Below are 25,203 nucleotides of genomic sequence, written 5' to 3'. Positions count from 1 at the left end.
CATCCAAACTACAGGGACAGCTGGCAGCTCCATGCATCCAAACTACAGGGACAGCAGGCAGCTCCATGCATCCAAACTACAGGGACAGCAGACAGCTCCGTGCATCCAAACTACAGGGACAGCAGACAGCTCCATGCATCCAAACTACAGGGACAGTGGACCACTTCTTGATACAAAATGTATGCACAGCAATTTAATACCTTGAATTGAGTTTGTTCTATGATCTCAGCAAAGATTAGATTCTGTTGAGGAAAGAAAACAAGTATATATTATAGTAGAAAAATGCAGATATGAATCATAATTCTTAGACATTAACACAAAGCAGCTATAGTTTTAACTGATAACTGCAGGTTTAGGTCTCAACAGATTATAAATTATGCTATTCCCCACTAGCCCACCTACAACATATTGTAAGCACTTGTGCACAATCATACCTGCTAATTCACTCCTTTAAAAGTGGGACTGAACTCAAAAAAAAGGAAGATTTGCTATGTTATAGGTAAAATCTAGAAATGTTAAGCACCACCTTTAAAAATGTACCATTTGTCTAGAATTCCACCTGAAAAGTGTACCCTGCCTGGTATGCAAGGGTGCCTAAGCACTTCTGCAGTGTGAGATCCAAGCCACTGCTGCTTAGATACTGTATGTCCTTGATCAGTTGCTCACTGATCTGCTTGCTGGAGGATCTAACATGAGAAAGCAAAGCCCTGCTTCTGCCAAGATGGCCACCTCCACACAGACAGTGCAGAACAAGGCATGGGAAGTCAGAAATGTGGAAAAGATCAGTGCAGGAAGATCCCAGGGAATAGCTTTCACAGTTCAGGTCATTCAAGTATGCATTGGCACAAATGTTCTTTTGTCCATCTACAATTTCCTTTGCCATCTGCCTGCACTATACAGTGTTGCTTGCTTCACATCTTTAAGCCATATGCAGAGAAGATTTGGGCACAACTGAAACCATAAACCTGTTTACTCATCCCAATAATGGATATGAACGCATTAAGACCATGTAGAAACTAAAGTCCACCATACAAAAAAGTGAGACCCTCTCCACATCGGTGACACCTCACAGTGCTATTGACATTTATTCACAGAAGTTTGTCTTCATTCTGTGTTAGAACGGTCACTGTGTTTTATGGCCCGACATTTAGTCATTCATTTAGGATTTACTATTTGGCTACATTGTTAAATGAATTTGTTTCAATTTCTTATGTACGAGTTGAATAGTTGATAGAGTAATTTGAAGGATATATTTTCATATACATGCATTTGATCGATACGAATAACATATTTAAAATAACCCCAATCTTTTCATATTTACACATTTTTGGTGGTTTATAGAAACAACCGCTCAAGTAGCGGTCAGCCCATTAAAAATGTAGCTCTTTCTCACCTCATTCTTCAAATCCTTGTACCTCGGAGCCATGGCAATGGTCAGTGTATTTCCAGAAAGGCAGGTTGGGAACACATTGTAAAACTTGAGCATTGAATCCACAGAGTTTCTGCTGGGCAACTCCAAATAAGCCTGCATAACAAAGTAGAACCTAGGTCACTTAAACATAGAATATTCGGGTGATTTGTTAAACATATAGAATAATCAGGCGATTTGTTAAACATATAGAATATTCGGGCGATTTGTTAAACATATAGAATAATCGGGCAATTTGTTAAACATATAGAATAATCAGGCGATTTGTTAAACATATAGAATATTCGGGCAATTTGTTAAACATATAGAATATTCGGGCAATTTGTTAAACATATAGAATATTCGGGCAATTTGTTAAACATATAGAATAATAGGGCGATTTGTTAAACATATAGAATATTCGGGCGATTTGTTAAACATATAGAATAATAGGGCGATTTGTTAAACATATACAATATTCGGGTGATTTGTTAAACATATAGAATAATCGGGTGATTTGTTAAACATATAGAATATTCGGGTAATTTTGCCATGGCAATGGTCAGTGTATTTCCAGAAAGGCAGGTTGGGAACACATTGTAAAACTTGAGCATTGAATCCACAGAGTTTCTGCTGGGCAACTCCAAATAAGCCTGCATAACAAAGTAGAACCTAGGTCACTTAAACATAGAATATTCGGGTGATTTGTTAAACATATAGAATAATCAGGCGATTTGTTAAACATATAGAATATTCGGGCGATTTGTTAAACATATAGAATAATCGGGCAATTTGTTAAACATATAGAATAATCGGGCAATTTGTTAAACATATAGAATAATCAGGCGATTTGTTAAACATATACAATAATCGGGCAATTTGTTAAACATATAGAATAATCGGGCGATTTGTTAAACATATAGAATATTCGGGCAATTTGTTAAACATATAGAATATTCGGGCGATTTGTTAAACATATAGAATATTCGGGCAATTTGTTAAACATATAGAATAATAGGGCGATTTGTTAAACATATAGAATATTCGGGCGATTTGTTAAACATATAGAATAATAGGGCGATTTGTTAAACATATACAATATTCGGGTGATTTGTTAAACATATAGAATAATCGGGTGATTTGTTAAACATATAGAATATTCGGGGATTTGTTAAACATATAGAATAATCGGGTGATTTGTTAAACATATACAATAATCGGGTGATTTGTTAAACATATAGAATATTCGGGCGATTTGTTAAACATATAGAATATTCGGGTGATTTGTTAAACATATAGAATATTCGGGCGATTTGTTAAACATATAGAATATTCGGGCAATTTGTTAAACATATAGAATATTCGGGTGATTTGTTAAACATATAGAATATTCGGGCGATTTGTTAAACATATACAATAATCGGGCGATTTGTTAAACACATAGAATATTCGGGCGATTTGTTAAACATATAGAATAATCGGGTGATTTGTTAAACATATAGAATAATCGGGTGATTTGTTAAACATATAGAATAACCGGGCGATTTGTTAAACATATACAATAATCGGGCGATTTGTTAAACATATACAATAATCGGGTGATTTGTTAAACATATAGAATATTCGGGCGATTTGTTAAACATATAGAATATTTGGGCGAATATTCATGGGTCCTTACAGTAGAAGTGATTCTGGCGACTCGGCTGTCACCAGATCGCTTCTACGGGCCGGTAAAGTGGCCGCTTTGAATGGATAAGGAATGATAGAACCAGATCACCAAAAGGAATCCAAGCTTCATGTAGATTGGTGTATAGTTTAGCTTCTTGTGAACTTCTGGATTATTTACATGTATTCTATCCCTATCAGAAGTAAAGTCCATCCCTGTCACCGGCCTGAACCCATAACGAAAAAGGTGCAGTCAGGGTTACATAAAAGGCTTTTTATAAAAGGACAATTTATTGCCAGTTCACACCGGGAGTGTTCATGCGTTTTAAACATGCTGTTTTAGGCCTGGTTCACAACTGAGCGTATTTATGCACGGATCTAGAAGTACGAAGACACACATTTCCATGCAAATCAATGGCGACTGTTCACACCTAAGTGTTGCGTCACGCGTAGGAAAACACCTGTCACGCAAAATAAAGCAGGAGCTATTTTCAGGTAGATGCTGTGTGGTTTTGGTCCCATAGACATCTCTATGCAGAGGAAAATGCGCGTTTTTTTAATGCAAAAACTAGCGAAACACAAAATTGCACAAAACAGCAAACATTTAGATGTGCACCTAACCTTAGACAACTCATTTAAACCGAATGGGGGGTGTGGCTTACAGCCTGACATTTATGCAGACAGGGAAAGAGAAGCAATTAGCACACACCTATGCCTGCAAGCTAAGGCTTCACTATAAACTTGTTAACATAGACTGAAGGTTCTCATTCATTCAGGTCATGTTATATCCGTAAAAATGAAGTCAAGGCAACTGGACTTGCTGTATTTTTCTTGAAGACGTTTCACTGGTCATCCAACCAGCTTTCTCACGGAACTGAGAAAGCTGGTTGGATGACCAGTGAAACGTCTTCAAGAAAAATACAGCAAGTCCAGTTGCCTTGACTTCATTTTGACAGATATTCTTAACATAGACTCCGCTTACTACGGATGATCATTCCTGACTGCAAAAAAAAAAAAGCTTTTAGACTGCAATAATATGAAGCCTATAAATTACAATACATTACAATATGCCTTTTCTACAAGAGCAAACGTTAGTAGTTTAATCATACTACTAAAATTGCCCGTGGTCAACTGATCAAACAAAGGGTTTTTATAGTGGGACACATGCACACAACTGAAGCACTGTGCGATAAGCGATGGCTTGCTTGCTAAATAATACTAGCCCCATAGGAACCCATTTGTTCCAAGTGCTACAATATTTCAGGGTGATATGGCTAGCACAGGGGAAGGCAACCTCGGAACTCCAGCTGTGGGGGTGAAATTACAAATCTCATCATGCCTCTGCCTGTTCAGTCTTACAATACCTCATGGGACTTGTAGTTCCACGACAACTGGAGTGCTGAGGTTTCTCACCTCCTGTACTAGCACACAAGGGCAAATCATCTAAGAAGTTTAGGACTAAAAAGTGTGAGGGGAAAAAATATTAGGCGAAAGGTGATTTTAGGGCAGAACAGTGTTGGAAATCCAAACTCGTGTGATACAAAGAGGAAATATTACAATGAAAAGCACAAGGGCTGCAATAAGTGTCTGAGGTCCCCAAAGTCTGCCTTGTCTGGCTGTAGCCTTCACACTGACCGCACAAGCCAAGACAAGCAGATCTTCAATGACTAGAGGCTCACACGTGACCATTGTCACAGTCTAAAGCTGGCCATACACAAAGCAATTTTCACCACTGTCCAGCAATCCGACTACCCACCTCTGAATCTCAGAGGTGGGGGGGGGACATCTAGTGATTTGGAGCAACATTCAACATATTTATTCCCAGAGAATTTTCTGCATTGGGAAAGCTGGTCAGATGTCCAATGAAACGTTGCCTTGACTGATTTTTTACAGATATACCATGACCTGGATGAATGAGAACCTTCACAGACATATTGTTCATTGGTCAAAAAAAAAACATTCACTTTTTCCAATTTGAGACCGAGTGTTTGGATTTCCACGCGTATGTGGCAGATAAAGAAAGAGGACCGACGCTTCATCATTTACTCACCTTTCGATAATTGGAGATGACAAGGATGTCGTTCACACCCCCAAATGGCCTGGCCAGGTTAGATATTTCCTCCACGGTGTATTTATCAGGTAAATTCGATATAACCACAACACATTTCTCAGCGTCCTACAACACAGAACCATTAACATTAGTAACAGCCAACATTGTTTTCTTTGTCTGCAGATATCACACACAAAAGCTGAAACTGACCTTTAGTGGGGGGTCCGCGAGGCGGTGACATTTGATGAAGCCTGGGGGAACCTCTGAAAAGAGAAGCATTACCAGGTCACTATATGCAACACAGAAAAATCATCCATCAATTCATGAAATTCAGAAGATCAGTGATGTTAGAAAGTGCAATTTCTGCTCTGATGAGACATCCTACAGCCAAAATCAGAGTTTTGCAAGAAAAGGTGTCATTCCAATTGTTAAGGGACCCCCTCACTGCAATGACAGTGATGTCCCCAGCCGAGGTCTCAGATTTTTAATCTACAATGGAGCAACCATAGCCGCACAAACATACACTATGCACTATAAGACTATATACTAGGGATGCGCCAATACCAGTATTTCGGTATCAAGTAGGAGTAGCGATATTTGTTTTTTTGCTATTCGCAGTTACCGGAAGACCCATTCAGGAATCCAGGCATTGTTTAATGACTCGCCACCTGGCATCCTGATTAGTCGGGCGATGTGTCAAGACTCGCCACCTGGCTTCCCGAATAGCAGTCTCCATGCTTCTTGTCACTAGGTGATGAGAAAGCATGGAGCCGGCTTTCTGGCCAATCAGGAAGCCGGGCGGTGTGTAATGACGCGGTGCCCGGCTTCCTGATTGGCCGGGAAGCCGACTCCATGCTCCCTCATCACAAGTGACGAGGGAGCATGGAGCCGGCTTCTCAGCCAATCAGGAAGCCGGGCAGCATGCAATGACTCACTGCCAGGTTTCCTGATACCGGAAGTATCGGGCTAGGCATCGGAGCATTTGGGCGAGTACTCGTCCAAATACTCGCCATCGATACTAGTACCGGTATCAGTGCATCCCTGCTATATACTATGCACTATACAACTGTGCTTTATGTTATTGCTGTCCTTCAAACACTTCAACAGTAATGGATTTTATTGGACACCCCTGCTTAGGCTGAAGTTAGGCAATTCTTTTGGCTATACGGCTCCGATAACACCGGTGTTGTGTGGTAGGAACCATATTTTTGTGTATGTTGATATAAGCTATACCTACTTAGTGCACAGTGACGTGCCTAAGGATACAATAAAAATATACTTATCTTGGTAACCGCAAGGTATCTTGCATTTTAACATGAAGATCAGGCTGATATAAAAAAAAAGTGCAGATGGGGAGAAAATAGACCAAAACCGCCCAATACAAATATAACCATGTTCCCTCTGCAGAGGTCTTTGTAAATGCCTATTAATTGAATGAACCACCTCGGCTGGGAGCCAAGATGACAGCACAAGCAAATTCCACTATAACATTAAAAGAAGGTCCAGGGAAGGACAAAACCATGTCTGTAATGCAAAGTGAAAACCACCCATCTGCACAGCATATTGTATGAAAGTAGATGTGTTGTACATCATTTTGGACTTGAAGAAAAAGTATCCAGCCTTACACAAAATCCCACGTCTACAGCTTCCAGAACACAGACATGTAATCACTAACTGTAGCCTTTTATGTGTAGGTTCTGCCATTACCCAAATTAAAAACTAGACACTTTGTTTATTGTCCGACTTGTCTAATGGCTGCTGCCTGGAATTCTCCTTTAATAATCCTGCAGTACGGGTTACCTGTCTGATTCTTCCTATCTGGGTTACCTCTCATTTCCCCTCCTACTCTTCTCGGACTTGCCAATAGATTTTCTTGAGCCCAGTTCTATGATAATGGGGTAAAAATTATTCCATGACGTTAATAGGTAGATGATGGAAATTGTTCTACCCATTCTGCTTTTTATTGTAAAATTGAACCCTCTTGGAGGGAGTTTGGTGGGGAAACTTTGATTTCCTGTCATCTGTCTTATTAACGCTTTCAATAAACGGAACACAACCCAACAAATGTGTAAAACCAAAAACCTGGGTGGGAAATACAATCATTTTGCATGCGCGAAAAACCTAGGTACTTACCAATATTATGTTTTGGCTCGCCTGGCTTTTTCTTTCTGTTTTCCTCTTTGTGTGGTTTTACCTCTTTATGTTCCTTCGCAGGTGCAGCTGGAAAAAAAAAAGCAAAGACTTGTAAAGGTGACAGATAAAAAAAAAAAAAAAGTTCATAGCCACCTCTAAGCATCAGAAAGATAACAGCAGGTTACATCGAGCCATGTACGGTGGTACCTCGGTTCACAAACTTAATTTGCTCCACAATTCTGGTCGTGAACCGAATCAAACTGTGATCAGACCGCGATCTTGACTAGAGGAAACCACGGCCACGTGTCAGAGCAGGGAAGATGGCCGCGGTTGTGTTTGTCACCCGATGCGGAGTTTGCGAACAGAAGCAAAATTTTGCTGAACTTCCTGGAGCGTTGGCGGACCGAGGCACCACTGTACTGTCCATCTGATTCATTGACCTGACTGGCATTAAATCTAATTGCCATTTCATGACAGACAGGTCTCAGCAACTTTGTCTCCAGTGTTACCGGGTAACAGAGTTCCCCCAATGCCTCTTACACACATTGATACCGCAGAGCTCACTCCACACTGTTCATGCATTTTACAAAACTACTCAGAAAATTCAGGATGTGGTGTACTATGGGGTATTCTCGGCTTTACACTGCACTTTCCAAATCTCTATTACATCAGTCATCAGGTCACCAAGGGGAGGCAGCTCCGACATGAGGAAACAAAGCCCTGTCTCTACCAAGATGGCCACCTTCACACAGACAGTGCAGTACAAGCTATAGTAAGGACGGCGATACATTATGCAGATTTCGGCTGGTTCTTCAAGATGCCTTTCTGCCGGCATCCCTCCGATCAGCTGATGGAAGGAGCCAGGCTGGAAATCTTCGTTATGACCTGCTGGCTCTGTTCGGGTATTCTGACAGCGGCCGGCAGCCACTGTCAGAATACCAAAACAAAGGCAGGGGATTCCTCGTTCAACGCTCGAAAAAACTAGAAGAGTGTAAGCCAGCTAAAGTCAGTAATGGGAAAGATCAGCTGCAGGAAAGCCTCATGCAATACTAGTAAGCAGTCTTTGCCCCCTGGGGACAGATCTTCTAACTATTCACTGAAACAAGTGTTTTTTGTCCATCTACAATTGGCGACATATCCCCCATACTGAATTTTCAGTTGGGATTTTAAGCTTTTTCATAAAATGGATTTAAAAGCAGAACCGGCAATACATTCATAACACAAGGAAAGGCCCATTTTGGCACCTCCAAAGATAATCTAGCATTGGAGGACTCTTATTTCACAGAACAAGCTCCTAGAGTTGTGCTCACAAGGCAAAGCTCCTATTAAATGGGACCATTTCCCTTTTCTAAGCAGTGTTTTAAAAACTGGTTCACGTAAAAACAAAACCTGTCCCTTCAAGCAGGCTGTGACACTGCTCAAATATAAGGAAACGAGTCCGACACCGTGCAACATAAGGCATGATGATGATGATAAGTAGAAGGTTTACTTGTGGTTTCTGCTACAAGGTAATTACGTCTCAGCAAATACGCCCCGCTGAGCACAGCCCTTGATAAACTAGTCTGAATATGCTAATCAGCTAGCTCCTCTGTTAAACTGCTTGCTGTGTGACTTTGCTCCAATATATTGTCAGATGTGTCACAATATTTGCAAAATTGTCCACAACTCCGAGCAGTCCCTTTACCACAAGCTTTGCAGTATTTCAATCCTACGTCACTGTGAGCCTCCATTTCATAGCCAAGCAGTGACTGCTGTTACTCCGCAATCCTAGAATAAAATGCCAAGTTTGGTACCTGTCCCACTCTTTGGCAAACCATAGGGGATGCCACTATTCACACTAGGAGGATGCTCATTAATCCTAATGCGGCATATTTATCAATGTCAGAAATAAGCAAAGATCAACCTGAAATAACTTACCTTTCTGAGGCGAGGGCTTAGACTCTGCGTCACTGTGAAATAAAAACCAGAGACAGGAATAAGTGTACTGGCATTGTTGCTTTGGCTTAACTTTATCATAAAAACTGTGTAAAAAGGGTAACAGAAAATGACTTTCCCCAACATTAACAAGTATTTTTGAATTGTTTTTTTTGTTTATTATACTGTTAGGGGTTTGGGGAAATTTCAGATGTCTAAACAGACCCCTGATATTCCCCTTTAAAAAAAGAAAAACAAAATTGAGGACACGGAGTCAACTATCTTTTTCTGCAGCCCCAGCACTCAACAAACAGGAAGCTCTAAGTACAGAGGCTTCCTGTTCATGCACAATCTGGAGATAATAAATATTTACTATCAACCCAGTCATGGATGTTCAGGAAGCCTCTGTACTGAGCTGCTTCCTGTTCATTCATAAAGTAAGCATAGTGATGTACAGCACTTCCAGTTCATTCAGCGCTGGGGTAAGCATAGTGATGCACAGCACTTCCTGCTCATTCATAACAGAGGGCACAATAAGCTTACTATGTCCTCAGTTATTTACAAACTCATCGATCAGTACTGATTCGGGCAGTATAAAAAGTCCTGCAATGCCCTGAACCTGGTAATTTAACCTGCCAAAGACAGGCTCCCTTTAACACAAACACAAAGTTGTAAAAACAATCTCAGCGGGAACAGTGCTACATTCCCATTGGCTCTTTGCGGTACATGAATTTTTCCTTCCTTATTTTTCTCTTAATTTTAGTTTATACTACTGTTGGTGCGTTATATCAGTAATGCATATGTGCTATGTCCATTTCTATGCTTCCCTGCCCCCACCCCCTTTCCCATAGTCCCTACTGTTGTTATCTGTTATCAGTTGAGCTAATATGGCTCTGTATGTTACAGGGCAGAAAATATGCTGTCATATTGATGTATGTATCCCAACAAAAACATCTAATAAAGATTTATCCGTTTAAAAAAAAAAAATTACAATTTACCACTTGGCTTACAGTAAAGGAAGAATCTGGCCACACTCCGTTCCACGTCGAAGCAGTTTCTTGAAAGGTAGTCAGTGACAGAGTCCTGCCCGGGGGTCCACCGCCTCAGACATGTTTCACCCAATCCTGGGCTTAGGCATAGAGCATGACTAAAGCTACGACTAAGCCCAGGATAGGGTGAAACATGTCAGAGGGGGTGGACCCCAGGCAGAAACCCGATGACCTTTCAATAAACTGATTCAGCGTGGAACCGAGTGCAGAAGGATTTTTCCTTAACTATATACCCGTTTGGTTGGAGCAAGGACGTGCTCCTGCTGGCGAGAACCCAGCTGTGTTTCCCATGCTAAAGCAGTGGGGGAGAGGTGCTTTATTACTATGTCTTGGAGTTACGGTTTGACTTGTGTTTATGGCTGATTATTTAAGTTACAAATAACTAATTTTCTAATATTTCTCAACCATTCACTTACTACACAATAGCAAGCTTACCTGGTACCTTTAGTTTCAGTCTTCGATGGTTCCTACAAGGAAGGAAAGGAAAACAAAAAAGTCTTAATCTTACAGGCTCAACAGCACTTCACAGCATCGGAATTAAAACCAAACCAAAGATCTGCAGAAATCATGAGGTACAGTGACAGCGGAGAGGACAAAATGTATAGGACTACAAGATCTGGCTTGGAGCTTCTGTCCAGAGAACAAGGTATCTTGTCGGAAACATGGGGCTTAAGATAATTCTGTGAAGGACGTTTGATGAAATCAGCATTCAAATCTGAAGGGACATCTCAAATGGCAACATTGCCGAGTTACTGAAACTAGTACTAGAAAATGTATTGCTACAGGTGAGAAACGGAGCGGATACTACCGGTAGTAACCATCACACCATATACTATCTGGTCAATAAAATTCTTGTGTAAAAATGTACATCTCTCATCATGCTGACATAAAAAAATGGAGACACCAAGAGTGGATGGCAAAACAAATGGCAAACGCACTCATCAATTTGTAACCAGCTCTAAGCAATTGATGAGTGCGTTTGCCATTTGTTTTGCTTGACTGATTTGGTGCAGCGACGCATGCGGGGGGTATCCTCTGCCGTTGTGATGTGCGGGGTCCCTTGTGCGTCCCTGTGCCTTTAAGGAGGTTGGGCTTCCTCTTGACAAACCTGCACCCAATTTTATCTTTTGCCACATGTGCTCCAAGATGGAGACTCTCATACTTTATAGAGTTAGGACCGCACTATATGGAGGTGCCTTGGCGCGGCTTTCACATTTTCTGCAGAAGACGTGTATCTAAACCTCTGTTTTAAACCTTAGCGGTGAGACAATTTTTTTTACATGCTGGCTGGTGAGTGTGCTGGGAAACTTTTTGCTGTTGTACCAAGAGTGGATGGAACACCATTTCCCCGAGTTGGCCCTGGTTTCGCATCTGTGTACATCATCCGCTATAGGAGCTGCTTCAGATTTTGTCAATTTCAGGCCTACAAACTCTAAGGCCCCGTTCACACTGAGCGATTTATCGCGCAATTTTTGCAGCGATATCGCTCATATTTCCGCGCGATATCGCTCTATGTACCTTCTCCAATACATTTCAATGGAGCTGTTCACATGTCGTCGCTCAATATCGCTTGTTGCTCGCCGCTGGTAGCTTGTCGCTCCTACATGACCCTTTTTTAGAGCGATTTTGAGCGATATTGCTCCTGATTGCATACAGCCCAATAGGAAAAAGTAACGCGATGTCGCGCGACACGTCGCTCAATATCGCTCGTCGCGCAATATCGCACGATTTTCATGTCGCTCAGTGTGAATGGGGCTTTAAAGTTGAGTGGTTGACTTGAAAGTGAAGAAAATTTCCGGTGGTCTTCAGGAACAAAAAATCGGAAACACAAGAGCAGCAGATATTAATGAAACATAAGTTAGGTTAAGCAAAATTCTTACTTTATGCTGGCCAGCCAGAGACAGGACCACATGCTTGCCGTTTATTATTACCGGCTTCGTTTCGCTGAACTTGACAGCAGCTGAAGCCGCCTCCTTGAAGTTGGTTTCCAAGAAAGCCTAAGAACAAGATTGAAGACTCTGTAATCATTGCCTTTGTCACTGGTGATGAAACTTTTATTTTTTTGTGAATCAGGGCTAAAAGTAAGTCACTTCTACTGCCTTCTCCAAACTTCACCCTTCTGAGAATAGCCCTGTTAGTAAAATGCACCAATACTGATAAAAAGTATCAAATCTGCCCCCATACTTAACTTTTGTCGAATGCTCCTTTCCCCTCCCCCATAGTGATCCATGGCTCAGAAATTGTGAGCAATCATTGGTCAGCGCAGTCACATGAGGGGGCCAGATTTGAGCAGGTAATTTCATTTTCCTAAATTACCCTTTAACCTGCCTGGCGGTCTGATTATGTCAGTATTTTTGAAGGTCAAAGCAATATTGTTTTGCATGGAAATTTGTTGTTTTATATTGTAGGCCTGTAATTCTTAAGTATAACTCACTTAAAACTGTCCAAACAAGAGTCTAGTAGACATCCCAGGTATGATAAAGTATGAAACACAAAATCATAATATAATAAAATTATAAAAAATAATAAATATGGATGTCCCGAAACCGATGCCAGTACCTGTATCGGGGCCGATACAGTTCTTGTACTCCTGAAAATGCCTCGATGCATGATCAGATACCGGCCCTTTAAAACATTTTTAACTAGCTTCGGCCATTGACCCCCCCATAGCTCCTCCCCCGGAATACCTCCACCTCTCCGGACAGAAATGTGACAGCATGGCGGGCGGTAAGTGTTCTGTGAAGTGTCTCTTCTCCCTGCTGGTGCTGGCTGCAGAGCTCGGTGTCCCTTTCACAGACCTCTGTAGCCAGCACGAGAAGACACAAAAGAATACGGCTGTGAAATCCCCCGCTGCCCCCCTCCCCCCTGTACCTTAGCTGCTGCTCCTCCGTGTCCCCTCCTTTTCAACTTGGTAAAACTGTTTGCTTTTGGTGATATATCACAAAGTGTGAGATGTCCGTGCTCCTTATGTCCGTGCTCCTTATGTGTCACCCGACCTACACAGCAGTTTTCACTCTCATTGAAAGAAGAGAATGTCCGTTCAGTGTGCTCACGGGGGAGGAGAGGAGAGAAGCTGCAAATCTTGCCTACAGACAAAACGGACCTTCTCTTCTTTCATTGAGAGGGAAAACTATTGGGTACATCTAGTGAGGGCATTATTAAACACATAAGGAGCATGGACAGCTGACACTGAGATATAATCACTTTTCCCCACGAATCGCTATCGCTCAATTCTGCAAGTGATTCTAAATCTGTATCGCTGTTTTCTACCCGGTCTAAAACCGCTTTTGATCTAAAGAAACGCTTTTTGGTTGCAATGGACTTTCTCAAGTTTCCAGGCAGAAAGAACGGTAAAAGCGCAGGCAGGGCACTGGACAAAGCTCTAGGGACAAAACTGAAGTGAAATGGTTTGATACAGTAATCAAATCATAACAGATTACAATGTATTGTGTGTATGTCATGTTTTCACTTTTGAATTTCTCGCCGGTTCCGCCCCCGTGACGCCAGCGCTCGCAGGGAAGGAACCCGGATGCCGGCATCAGCCGGAGGACATAGCGGGATGACACCAGGGGCTCGTAGGAACAAGGTAAGTGACACTACAGCGTAATCCCGAGTGTGGCTCGGGGTTACCGCTTTTGGTACTGAAAAAGAACCCCACGCCACACTCGAGATTGCCGCCGGGGAGGTTAAGGAAGGGGGGGGGTTGTTGAAATCGCTAGTGTCCTCTCTACAGGTCCCATTTGCCATGGTGGCATTTAGAAAAAGAATGCAAGCAATATACATGGATGACGCAGCAGTGCAGGCTTAGCGTCCCCAGGAAAGTTCACCCTACAATTTAGGTAAGAGGGGGTTTAGAGATGAGATATGTGATCATGTTTAATGTTACACCCTACATATGGGTGAAACATGGTATAAAAAGGTGAACTAGGCGCACAAAGCATACCCCGCCCCACCCTTCCACACAGCATGGAATGGAAGCATAAACAATAGTAACCTTAGAGAACTAAAAATGCAAATTAACTGTTATAAAATGCAAATAAGAGTTATAACACGTGCGTCATATAACAGATACCCTTCCAGGTTATGCATTTTGCCTGGAGCTACACTCCACTCATTTATATGCTATCAAAGACTGACACCCTTAATTACAGTTCAGATCAAAGCCTAAAAGATATTGCCAGATATGTTACATGGAACAGGATGAAGCTGTCCCAAAATCCAAGTTTACTTTCCATTATGCAAAAAACCTCAGCGTTCTGACAAGGAACTGGAGACATCGGCTTGCCATCACTCACCTCATTTTTGGATCGAATGATGAGGATATCGCAGACTTTTCCAAATGGCTGGACGATTTTCAGGATATCTTGGTCTGTGTAGCCACTATCTGGTAGGTTTGTCACATGAATGACCTTGTCAGAGGCACTCTTGCTGGTAAACTGTAAAATAAATTGCGCAATAGAATGTCAACAGGCTGCAACACTGGCGCTGGAGTTATCAAAGTAAAACAAAATAGTTCAGTAATAGATAGATAGTGTGGATGGTGGAGGTGTACACTGCCTCCTTAAAAAAGAACTATGGGGTAACCTTTTGATCCCATAGTTCTCTTTGGGGTCACAGGAGGACATATACTAACCTCCTCCCGTGACCCAAGGCACAGTATATAGCGTGCTTTAGCTCGCTATATACCGAGACCACTGCAGCCGGGACGGATCCCGACAATACTGTCGAGATCCACCCAGCTGGCTGTTTGACAGCGGGCTCTGCCTATCGGCAGAGCCAGCTGTGACCGCCCTCTCCCCAGTCAGCGCTGGAGGATTGGAGAGGGGGGGAAACCCTGCAGGGAGAGATGATTGACAGTCACCTCTCTCTGCAGGAAGATGATTGGGAAGTGAGCGAGCGACTGTATATGTTCGCTCAATTCCCGATTAATAGAGACTATGTGTGACAGTTTCAATGTCAAACATGGGCTCCAAGGTCTCATCCACACTGGAATCTTTGCTGCGTGCAGGGCCGTTATCGAGCAGCTCCCATGTGATTAGTACGCAGCCCCTCGTCCTTCTCTATGGGACTACGCAGCCGTACACCCCCCCTACGCTCACCTAGAGTGCAGGTCTATAGGGGTGCGTGTTTCCTGGCTCGGACGCAGACAGGATCCATCCCGTAAGCGTACGCTCACCCGCACAGACGTGCAGGGTGGGTGAGCGTAGGGCCGCGTAGTCCCATAGAGAAGGACGGGGGCTGTGTGCCATTCACACGCACCTGTCCTTCCCAGGAGCTGCTCGATACAATCCTGCAGGCCGCACGGAGCTGTACGTGCGAGCCGATTCCAGTGTGAATGAGGCCATTCTATGAGGAGGAGTGTAAAATCACTAACCTTATACTTCTACTTTAATGAGATATCCCTGCCCCATCCCATCTGCTCTTAACTCTGACTCTTCCTGTGATGCTGTAATATACGTTGGCATTTCTTTACAGAAGCCATGGTCCCCATTTATTGCATTGATGATAGCCAAAAAGCCTTAGGCTGGGTTCATACCTAGGCGGATTGAATATGCACGTTTTTCGCGCGTTTTTTTTAACCGCGATTCGCGTTAAAAAACGCACGAAAAACACGCGTTTCCGAGGGATATTTGGCTGTATCCCAATGGAACCGCCCGACCAAAACGCCCCAAAGAAGTACATGTACCTCTTTGGGCGTAGGGCGGTTTCCCGCACGTTCGTACTCATGGAAAACCGCCCAGATGGGAACCATGCACATTGAAAATAATGGCATTTCACTGTTTGAGCGTTTTTCCGCGAGTACGAAAGCGCGGAAAAACGCCTAGGTGTGAACCCAGCCTTAAATTGGCTGTAAGCAGTTTAGAATAAAAGGGTTCCATAATATTAAACTGTATCTGTACTGTAAACTAACCGTTCTGGATGTGCAGTTGGCCAAAGGGGAGTAAATAACTGATTTTCATGGATCCTCCCTCCCATCCTAAAACGAGGACCCAAACCCCCCTTTTTAGTTCTGTGATGGAAGCAAGACCTGCAAACACCCCCCTACCTATGAAGGCTCCACTATGTTTTCACTAATTAGGCCAAGGTTTTTTTTAATTCCTTATAACCAACACCATGACTTGATTGGATGTCCCGTAGTAGAAGAACCAAATGCTGTCATTGTGCTGGTCTCGGTCCTCGGGACAACCTTTTTACCAGACAGGAAGTGAAGGAGTCTCTCTAATGACAGTAAAACCTGACAGGAGTTCTAATCCTTCCTTACCCTCTCCAAAAAAAGTTTTGGCTATAGATACAATTTAATAGCGTTATTCACAAAAGGGTGAAGAGTTTGGAGAAGGCAGGAGAAGTCAACAATCTGGGACAACATAGCTGGACTGGAAAGTGATTTGAATTGGAGAATTTTTCCAAAATAGGTACTTTGTCCTAGATTGTTCACGTCTCCTGCCTTCTCCAAACTCTTCACCCTTTAATGAATAACACGGTCACTGTGTTCCCTTATAAATCAAATAAAGTGACACAGCGCTAAAGGTGAACAACAAAAATATATATATAAAAAATATAAATCAAGTAGTGGTGGTGTAGCGTTGAAAGTGAGTAAAAAACAATATTCCTAGTATGGTGATAAATATACAAATTAGTGAAATTATATTAGTGAAGTATGGTGATAAATATACAAATTAGTGGTATATTTATCACCATACTTCACTAATATAATTTCACTAATTTGTATATTTATCACCATACTAGGAATATTGTTTTTTACTCACTTTCAACGCTACACCACCACTATTAAATATATATAAATATATATAATTTGTTGTTCACCTTTAGCGCTGTGTCACTTTATTTGATTTTCAGGGAATCTCCCCCTTTTTTCATAGCAGCTTTAGGGCTAATTGCTTGTAGTTGGTTCCGAGAGCGCAGATTTTCATTTTTAGTGTTCCCTTATACTCTATGAAAACCAGAACCTACAAAAGCAGATGCATGCATGTGGCCAGTTTCTAACCTAAATATAGTGCAGCTTTTCTTTAATATACCCCATTAGCTTGTGAACGGAGTTATGCTAAAGGAGGAACACCAGTAAAAGATAGCACATGCCTTATTCAGAGGGTTGTAGGGCTCGGAAGCTGGCTGCTTAGATGGACCTTTCTGTGCATTAGACATCTTGTTCATTTGTGGTTTCTTGTTGGGAACAGTGCTGGTCCTTTTAGCTCCTGTACTCACAACAGGTTTCTTGGGGGCGGATGACGAGGCGGTCACTGGCTTCTTGCCCGTGTTGCTTCCGAATGGTCTCCGAGGTGCACTGCCGTTGCTACTGCTGCCAGACTTAACAGAGCTGCTGCTACCTGGCTTCTTTGAAGTGCTGCTGTAGCTTGAAGAACTGCTCGTCTTCTTCACCATACTGCCAGTATTAGTCACAGCAGGACTAGCAGCTGGTTTCTTGCCTTTTACGTTCGGATTCGCTGGCTTGGGTGTCAATTTCTTTGGATCAGGTGAAGGCTTTGTAAGCCTTGGCTTCTCTCCGCTTTTCAATTTACTTGCTTCAATAAAGCTCTGCACGGCGGCATCTACGGCTCTCTTGTCTGAAAGATACAATAGCATGCAGAGTTAGTATACAAACTAGCTAAATGGACTGAAGAAAGTGCAGTCCAGTATAGAAAAAGGCAGCTCCTGTATTACCAGGCGGAGTGCTGCTTCGGCCTCTCCTTGGTCTTCTTGGAGATGGGGAGCGCCGGGGAGATCTAGTACCTTTACGAGGGCTACGGGATCTCCTTGGGCTGTGCCGAGAACGGCGTGGGCTTCGACTCCTAGATCTCCTCCCAGATCTGGGGCTGCGGGAGCGTGATCTGCGAGCCCTGGATCTCGATCCAGACCTCCTAGTTCTACGTGGACTTCCACTCTTGGATCGCGATATCTTTGGGTTTGCCTCATCTTTTTTGCCTTCATTTCTGCTGTAAGAAGGCACATGCTGAGTCAGGGCCATCTCAATGTTCTACACCAACATTCAAAATATATGTTTTATTATTTAACTTAGTTGATGTTACACAGTAGTGTTCAATTCCTAACCCTGAGGGCCAGGACAGGGCTCAAAGTCTCAATCATTTGCTGCACTTGCAATCCTGGTTATATAGCAGTAGACATCACAGGTCTTCAACCTGACCCATACACATGAGACAACCATTATCCTGTATGGTTTCCACCAGCATATGCTCCACATTGCAAAGCAGCGCAGGGAGTTCCCAAGACCTAAAACACTGTCCTGACCCTGGGCAGCCCGGCTCCAGTGTAAACTGACACTTTGCAGCGATGATAACTGCATTTGGAATATTTGAAGTCAATAGATTTAAGAAGAGTTATGTACTAAAGCTGCACTTACCTTAAAGTGTGGACCTGGGGGTTCCAATCTGGGTACCTTGAAAAAAAGAAAAAAGGTCAAATTACTTTAAAAAATAAATATACAGTCACACACTTTAGCAAATGTTTAAGGCGCTCATAAGAAATGACTGCAGCAGTGCGCAGACCTAGGAACACAAGTGCAGAGATCTCATAACTGGAGTTTGGGACCCCCATGATCTGTTCAGTGACTTAAAGTGACATTAAACCCTCAGATTTTTTAACATAAAACAATACTGTAATGTGCGCCTTACTGTAATCCATGGTTGTTTCCCTTCTCTTTGCTGCTCTTCCTTTTAAATCCTCATGTCTTCTCATGCTGGGGGAGGACTTCCCTTTGCAGCGGAGTGCCTCTTCCTGTAGTGCTGGCTCAGGTTGTGAACCTTCACACAGACACCATGTATCCATTCCAGAGACAAGGCAGTCTGCTGCAAAACAGAAGTTCTGCCCAGCATGAGAATAGATATGGATTTAAAAGGAAGAGCAGCAAAGAGAAGGGAAACAACCATGGATTACAGTAAGGCGCACATTACAGTATTGTTTTATGTTAAAAAATCTGAGGGTTTAATGTCACTTTAAGCCAAGTATACATTTGCAAGAAACTAAATCTTTAAAACTAAACTCGAGCCATGCAATATTTTTGTTTCCTTTTATCAAGCAGAGCTTCAAGAAAACATAAAATTACAGAGTTAGTGTTCACCCAAAATCATGCAGGGCACGCAGAGGTAACATAAGTGCAACGCTCCACGTCTTAACTATTTTCTAAATAGGATTAGTCGCAAATGGTAGCCCTAAAGATTTCCATTGCAGTGACTAATTTAAAGAACTCCGGGCATGTACAAAATTAACCCTTGCAGTGGGACTACCCCGCAATGCAAGGGTTAAGTGCTCACTTTGGTCTAAGGCCTGTAATGAAAAAAGAATTTATATATAAAAAAATATATAATGTAAGCCATTCTATAGCAATACTAGCTGATGTTTTAGGATTGATCCAGTCCTATCAAAATATATATATTTTTTTATGATACTCTCACCTGATCCTTGATTGTGTGGCGTCGTCTGCTCACCTCTCTCTCCCTCTGCTCCCACATGTCCCTTGGCGTCCTCACGCCCATTTCAACTGAATGGACCCGATGACGTCGCAGGTCCTTAGACCGCCAGAGCCCAGGGGAGAAGAGTCTGCAGGGCACAGTCTCGCAGCCAGGCAGGACAGAGAATGCCAGGCAGGATAGAAAATTGAGCGAGCATTTTTTTTTTTTTTATTGTAGACCCTAGACCAAACTGTGGGTTAAACCCACAGTAAGGGTTACATTTGTACATACCCGGGGTTCTACTTTAAAGTCACAGTCCATCTTTTGCAAACAAATAAATGCACCCACACTGAAAATAAACGTGCATTTGATTTTTACATTTGAGTCTGCAAAGCACTACAACCATGAAGAGTGGATAACGGTTTCAATGCACAGGCTCCTGCAAACTCTTTCTTCAGCCGCTGTACAAATCTTCAGTTATTGGGATGGAGGAGGAAGTCAAAGCACTTGTGATCCACTGAGATCTACAAGTCTCTCTGTCATGATAGTAGATAGGACTTGTTGTCTCTCCATTCACCAACCCTCTGAATGGATGACACTGCTGTGCAGACAGACACATACAGCCAACTCCTAATTTAAAAAAATATAAAATGCTGGGGGAACCCACGATTCAAATAAGTGGGGGAGCCATTTGAGGGTTAGGGGCTGAGGAACATAAACATGTTTAAACTTTTCACCCTAAATATGGGTGTAACATCAAAAATGGTCAGAAAGGTGGAATCAGCCATTTATTCATACCAGATGTACAGTGTATGGACTGCAAGTATGAAGCTGACGTTATTGATTGGCTCCCTGCACATAATTTGAAGTGTCAGAATAGAGGTGTCTGAGATTTGTCAAGCTGTGGGTAGTCATGCATTTATAAAAAAAAAGCTGATGTCCTTACTGTTGACGCAACTTGCGGCAGCTATCAATGTGGGTTGTGGTGTTCTGGTGTTTAATCCAGTCCTATCAAACAGAGGAAGGAGGAAGCAGAAAGTTGTTATTCATAAACAGATAAGAGTACAAGCATTCTGCTACAGAAATCTGAGAGTGCACAAAACCTCTAAAGCACTTTAGAACAGAAGAGAGAAGAAAAATACCCCAAATCAACCAAATTCCTATGCAGTATATGCAGTGAAACATGGAGTATATGATTTATATATGGAGAATGTCTGAAATACTTTGCTCCCCCCCCTCCATCTTTGGCACACTTTTCTTCATTCATTAACTTGAGTAATCTGCTAATGTTGTGGTGATCTTAAACTATTACAGGGGTAAAAAATAAAAATAAACGTATGCAACTCTAAAAATGAAAGCACAGGGCACAAGTGCTCTACAAGCTGATTTTAAGGAACTCATACATGACCCTTTGTCACCTACCTTAAAAACAATAAATCCACCTAGCCAAAAACAAACACTTTTTAAATTGTCAAAACTGCTATGAAAACAGATTTACAAATTGAACGATGATGATGATGATTCCGAGGTTAATTCCACAGCTTGGATGCAGCCCTTCTCATCTGCTGGATCGCTGGCATAGACTTGCCTCGCAGGACTATGCAAGGGAAAAAAACCAAAAAACACCACTCTCCGCATCTGGTACTCCCCCTTGGAAAGGTCTTCACTTCGTTCACCGTGGCGGCATCGGTTCGTTTCACGCCAATGGCTTTGTCGGCTCGCTTCTGAAGGTCTTCTCATAAACGTTTTCACCCTTGCTATAATGCCATTCTATAGCAATACTAGCTGATGTTTTAGGATTGATCTGCAATATTTGTTCCTTATTTCAAAGTGGTGTCCCAACTCCAACAAGACTACCCCCAAATTCATAGGCAACACTGAAATCGATGCATTACGCCAATACCCAAGTACTTCGGATTGTCTCGTGTTTCTGGTACTCTGAGCAGCTAAAACAAGATAAGCTCTCTTGTAAACACATCCCTTGAAAAAGTATTTTAAATTATTTTCATACTGAAAACATTTCCGCTTCTGGGTTTTCCCCCCCTTGGAAGCCACCCCAAGTTTTAAAGATTAGGCTATGTAGGAGGGAGAGGAACAGATCTATATTTACAACCACTCCTTTCCTGGGCTGAATATCATGCATAGAGAGGGTAACTTTTTTTTCCCCCAGGGAAACCATTTTTTTCCCCCCATCCACTCAATTATGGGCAGGATGAGGAATGAATATGACCCGGTTCTGCCAATGGCTGACTGTGATTCATGTGACCCGGTTATGCCGATAGCTGACCTACTGATTCATGTGACAAGTTAAGTTTTAAGAAGGGTCTCTTTGAAGCCTTCACCAAATGTAGATTTAAACTTTTCAAATCTCATACTTTGATGAACTAAAGATGTATGGCACGAAACGCATAGTTCAAGCCTTTAAAAAAAGGCTTTCATCACTTTTACTGATGACAGGAAAGCCAAATGTTTCACGTTATATGCCAAGAACACTTCTTACAAGAGGCATTTTATTTAGAAGCCAACAGCCCAAAAAGACTAAACTTGAAGTAATTTGCAAAGAAAAAACACGATTGAAAGAAATATGACAACTGCCCCAAGCTCGGTTTTCCAGGTAATGTTGCAGCATTGTGCGACGTTTGTCAACCATCTCTCACAAAGCAGTATTTAGTGGGAATACCTATAAGACATGCATACACTGAATGTGAAACACAAACAAACATGAAAACACTCACCTTTAAGTGTCTACATTCTACGTTACAGAGAGAACAGATATGAGGAAATATCCGTGGAGAGGCAGCAAAATAATCATTCATCATGGAAGGTGTGGGCATACGCTTCTGCTTCTGAGCTTCCTCTTGAGGTAGGGATGGCGCCCAGTTCCCTTTCCCAGTAGGTGGAGTTGCTTCAGCAGGTGGCGGGTAGTTAACCTGGCTGACCACAGTCCCAATTGGAGACTCAACATTCACGGCTGGAGAAGAAGTGGTAGCGACAGTGTCCAAGATAACGGGAACATCACAGAGAGGGGTAGAATCAGGCTGGATAGTGATCACAGGATTCTCTGCAGTCAAGATGGTGGCTGAGCTATCACTAGCTTTAGCAGTTGTCGGCTCACCAACCAAAGTCTTGTTGTTGGATCTATCCAGCTTTGAAGCTTGCCACGATGACTTACGGCTACTGGATATAGTTGGGATTTTGTTATCCATTGCATTGTTGCCTTTTTTATTCTTGTTAGCATTGGAAGCTGCTGGTTGCTTGGAGACTGGTGATGGTTTCTGTTCGGTTCTTGAAGAGTCGAAAGGCCGTGAAGGTGCAGAATTGTCATTAAACTTGAATTTGCTTGAATGACCATAGTCAATAACTTTACTGGGTAGCACTTCCCCTCCCGATCGTCTTCCTCCTCCACCTTGATCATGCGTACCTCCGGTGCGGTTGATTTTACGTAGCCTGATGTCTCTCAGAATGTTGGGCAAGTTTTCCGGCGTCAACTGGTCATCAGGATAACGACTGAGCTCCTCCAAGTCTTCATTTGATAACCCAAAGCTTTCCAGTATGCTTGAAGCGCTTTCATTGGTATAACGATTCTGGGTTTTAGACATCTGACCCAATGATGAAGATGGACCTGGTTTCATTCCCATGTCCGGATTTAAATTTCCAAACATGCCAAGAGAGTTTAATGGCTTCTTCTCCGCAAGATGAGCAGTTTCCTGTAGAGGTGTTTTTGGATTTCGCCTTAAATGATCTGAAGAATGTGTCACCACGCGGTTCACTATAGAAGGGATTTCTTGATTCTGCAAGACCATTCTGGGTTGTGCTTGAGTCATAGGGTTACTGGGAGAAGAAAAACGTTGGGGCAAACCTTGAGGACCCATGTGTCTTTCAGGTGTTCTCAGCGGCATGCTTTTCATTCCCATCGTCTCAGAACTTCCTCCAAGAAATGACCCAGGACTGTCCATTTGCCTCATGCCAAAACCTTGACTTTTGATTTCGGGCTGAAAACCCATCCCTCCTTGCTTCATCCCAGTATCTCCCATTCTGTACAAATTGAGCGCAGATTGATTCATCCCAGGTTGACTCACGTTGGCAAGACCTGCGTTTGGATTCATTCCTGTATGGCCCATGCGGTTCATGCCGGTGTTCATGTTTGGCTGACTAATGCATGAAAGGTTCATGCTTGGCTGGCTCATGCCCGAAAGGTTCATACTTGGCTGGCTCATGCCCGGCTGGCTCATACTAGACATGCCCATGCCACTCATATTCATGTTAGACATATTCATGCTAGGCATAGTCATTCCGAGATTATTCAGGCCAGGCTGGTTCATCCGTCCCATTGGTCTCTGACCAGGGAATCCACCTCTTGGGTTAAACATGGCTTGAGCAGTGCTGATTGTCAACAAAACTTGATTTAACAAAGCATTAATAGGAGGCGTGCCGTTCGAAGTGACTGACGTCAACTGCTGGAGAGCCAACTGAGTCTTAATGTGGGCAAGCTGGGCAAGCAAATGAGGATGGCTCAACAGGATGGGGCTAGAAATGCCAAAGTTCAAGGTATTCACAACTGGTGCGCAATTTTCCAAGAACAACACAAAGCTGAAATTTAAAACACAGATATTAGATATACAATCTTTCACAATTGTTATACAGTGGGTACAACCAGATGGAACTACGGCAAGGAATTAAGCCCATATGCAAACTTGCTTGCAATTATTAAAATTATAAACTGGAAAAAGTCTTAAGGAGTGGTTGTAGGTGCATGACAAAACTCATAAATCAATCTCTCTGAGGCACATCTGGCTGTGTTAAGACAAGATGTACACACTATGGATAAAAAGTTCAAAAAAACATTGTCGACTTTCAGAGGGAAACACATCATCAGTGCATGAAAAACACCAAGGAAGCACATGAACATTTTTAATACTCAGATTTAGCTCGTCGTGTAAGAAATGTTACACACTCATTGTTAGAATGATGGTGAAAAGAGCAGAACTCTACAACTCCAACAACAAATACGAGTCAAGGAAACTCAAGTGTGACTAAATGCAAGAGCTGTATCAAAGAAATAAAAAGAGTAAATGCATTTTCCCCTTAAACCTTGATCTCAGGATTTCATTCTGCAGGAAAGAATCAGGTCCAATACAATAGAATGCACCATAAGCATTAAAGCTAAACTCCAGACAAACTAAACAGTTACACTGCATATAGGGAACCAGGTCTCCTGCCAAAGATTAGTAATTAAGGGCAGTGAGTGGTGTCATCAAGCTGACAACACAGCCAGGTGCTGGACCATTACTGGGTCAGGAACATTGGTAGCGTACTGAGGAAGTGGTGGTAGCTATGCATGTCTGCAGAATTACACCACGTATCACGCTGTAATCTCCAGATACCTCAGCAGACACAAACTGTGACAAGGGGTGTGTGGGTTTGGGGACACGGAGGTATGGTCACAGCACTAAAAATGCTTTGAACAGAATTTTTTTAAAAGGTAGGTAGTGCCACTTTTTACTGCCCAATAACTATTTTTAGCCCATAGTTATACTTTGCACTTTAATACATAACCAA

The 25,203-nt window shown here is 42.4% G+C and overlaps 1 protein-coding gene across 1 annotated transcript in view; it reads right to left on the bottom strand.

Annotated features, from left to right (window-relative positions):
* The window catches only part of ZNF638 (zinc finger protein 638), a 40,647-nt gene extending 16,946 nt beyond the window's left edge, over nt 1-23,701 (bottom strand). Inside the window, exons 1-14 of the mRNA XM_018560458.1 lie at nt 22,380-23,701; nt 20,591-20,652; nt 18,597-18,632; nt 17,900-18,168; nt 17,318-17,802; nt 14,515-14,655; nt 12,100-12,216; nt 10,655-10,686; nt 9,174-9,205; nt 7,257-7,343; nt 5,334-5,386; nt 5,124-5,249; nt 1,394-1,525; nt 201-242 (exon numbers count right to left, since the gene is read on the bottom strand). Coding sequence (XP_018415960.1) covers nt 201-242; nt 1,394-1,525; nt 5,124-5,249; nt 5,334-5,386; nt 7,257-7,343; nt 9,174-9,205; nt 10,655-10,686; nt 12,100-12,216; nt 14,515-14,655; nt 17,318-17,802; nt 17,900-18,168; nt 18,597-18,632; nt 20,591-20,652; nt 22,380-23,678 — 2,913 coding nt within the window. The 5' untranslated portion in view covers nt 23,679-23,701. The remainder of the gene's footprint in view (nt 1-200; nt 243-1,393; nt 1,526-5,123; nt 5,250-5,333; nt 5,387-7,256; nt 7,344-9,173; nt 9,206-10,654; nt 10,687-12,099; nt 12,217-14,514; nt 14,656-17,317; nt 17,803-17,899; nt 18,169-18,596; nt 18,633-20,590; nt 20,653-22,379) is intronic.
* Nucleotides 23,702-25,203: the final 1,502 nt, after the last annotated feature.

This window comes from Nanorana parkeri, unplaced genomic scaffold (genome assembly GCF_000935625.1).
Source record: "Nanorana parkeri isolate BGI_ZX_2015 unplaced genomic scaffold, ASM93562v1 scaffold456, whole genome shotgun sequence".
Taxonomy (NCBI): Eukaryota; Metazoa; Chordata; class Amphibia; order Anura; family Dicroglossidae; genus Nanorana; species Nanorana parkeri.
The sequence above is the reverse complement of the archived record's forward strand: the minus strand, read 5'-3'. Positions and strand labels throughout refer to the sequence as shown.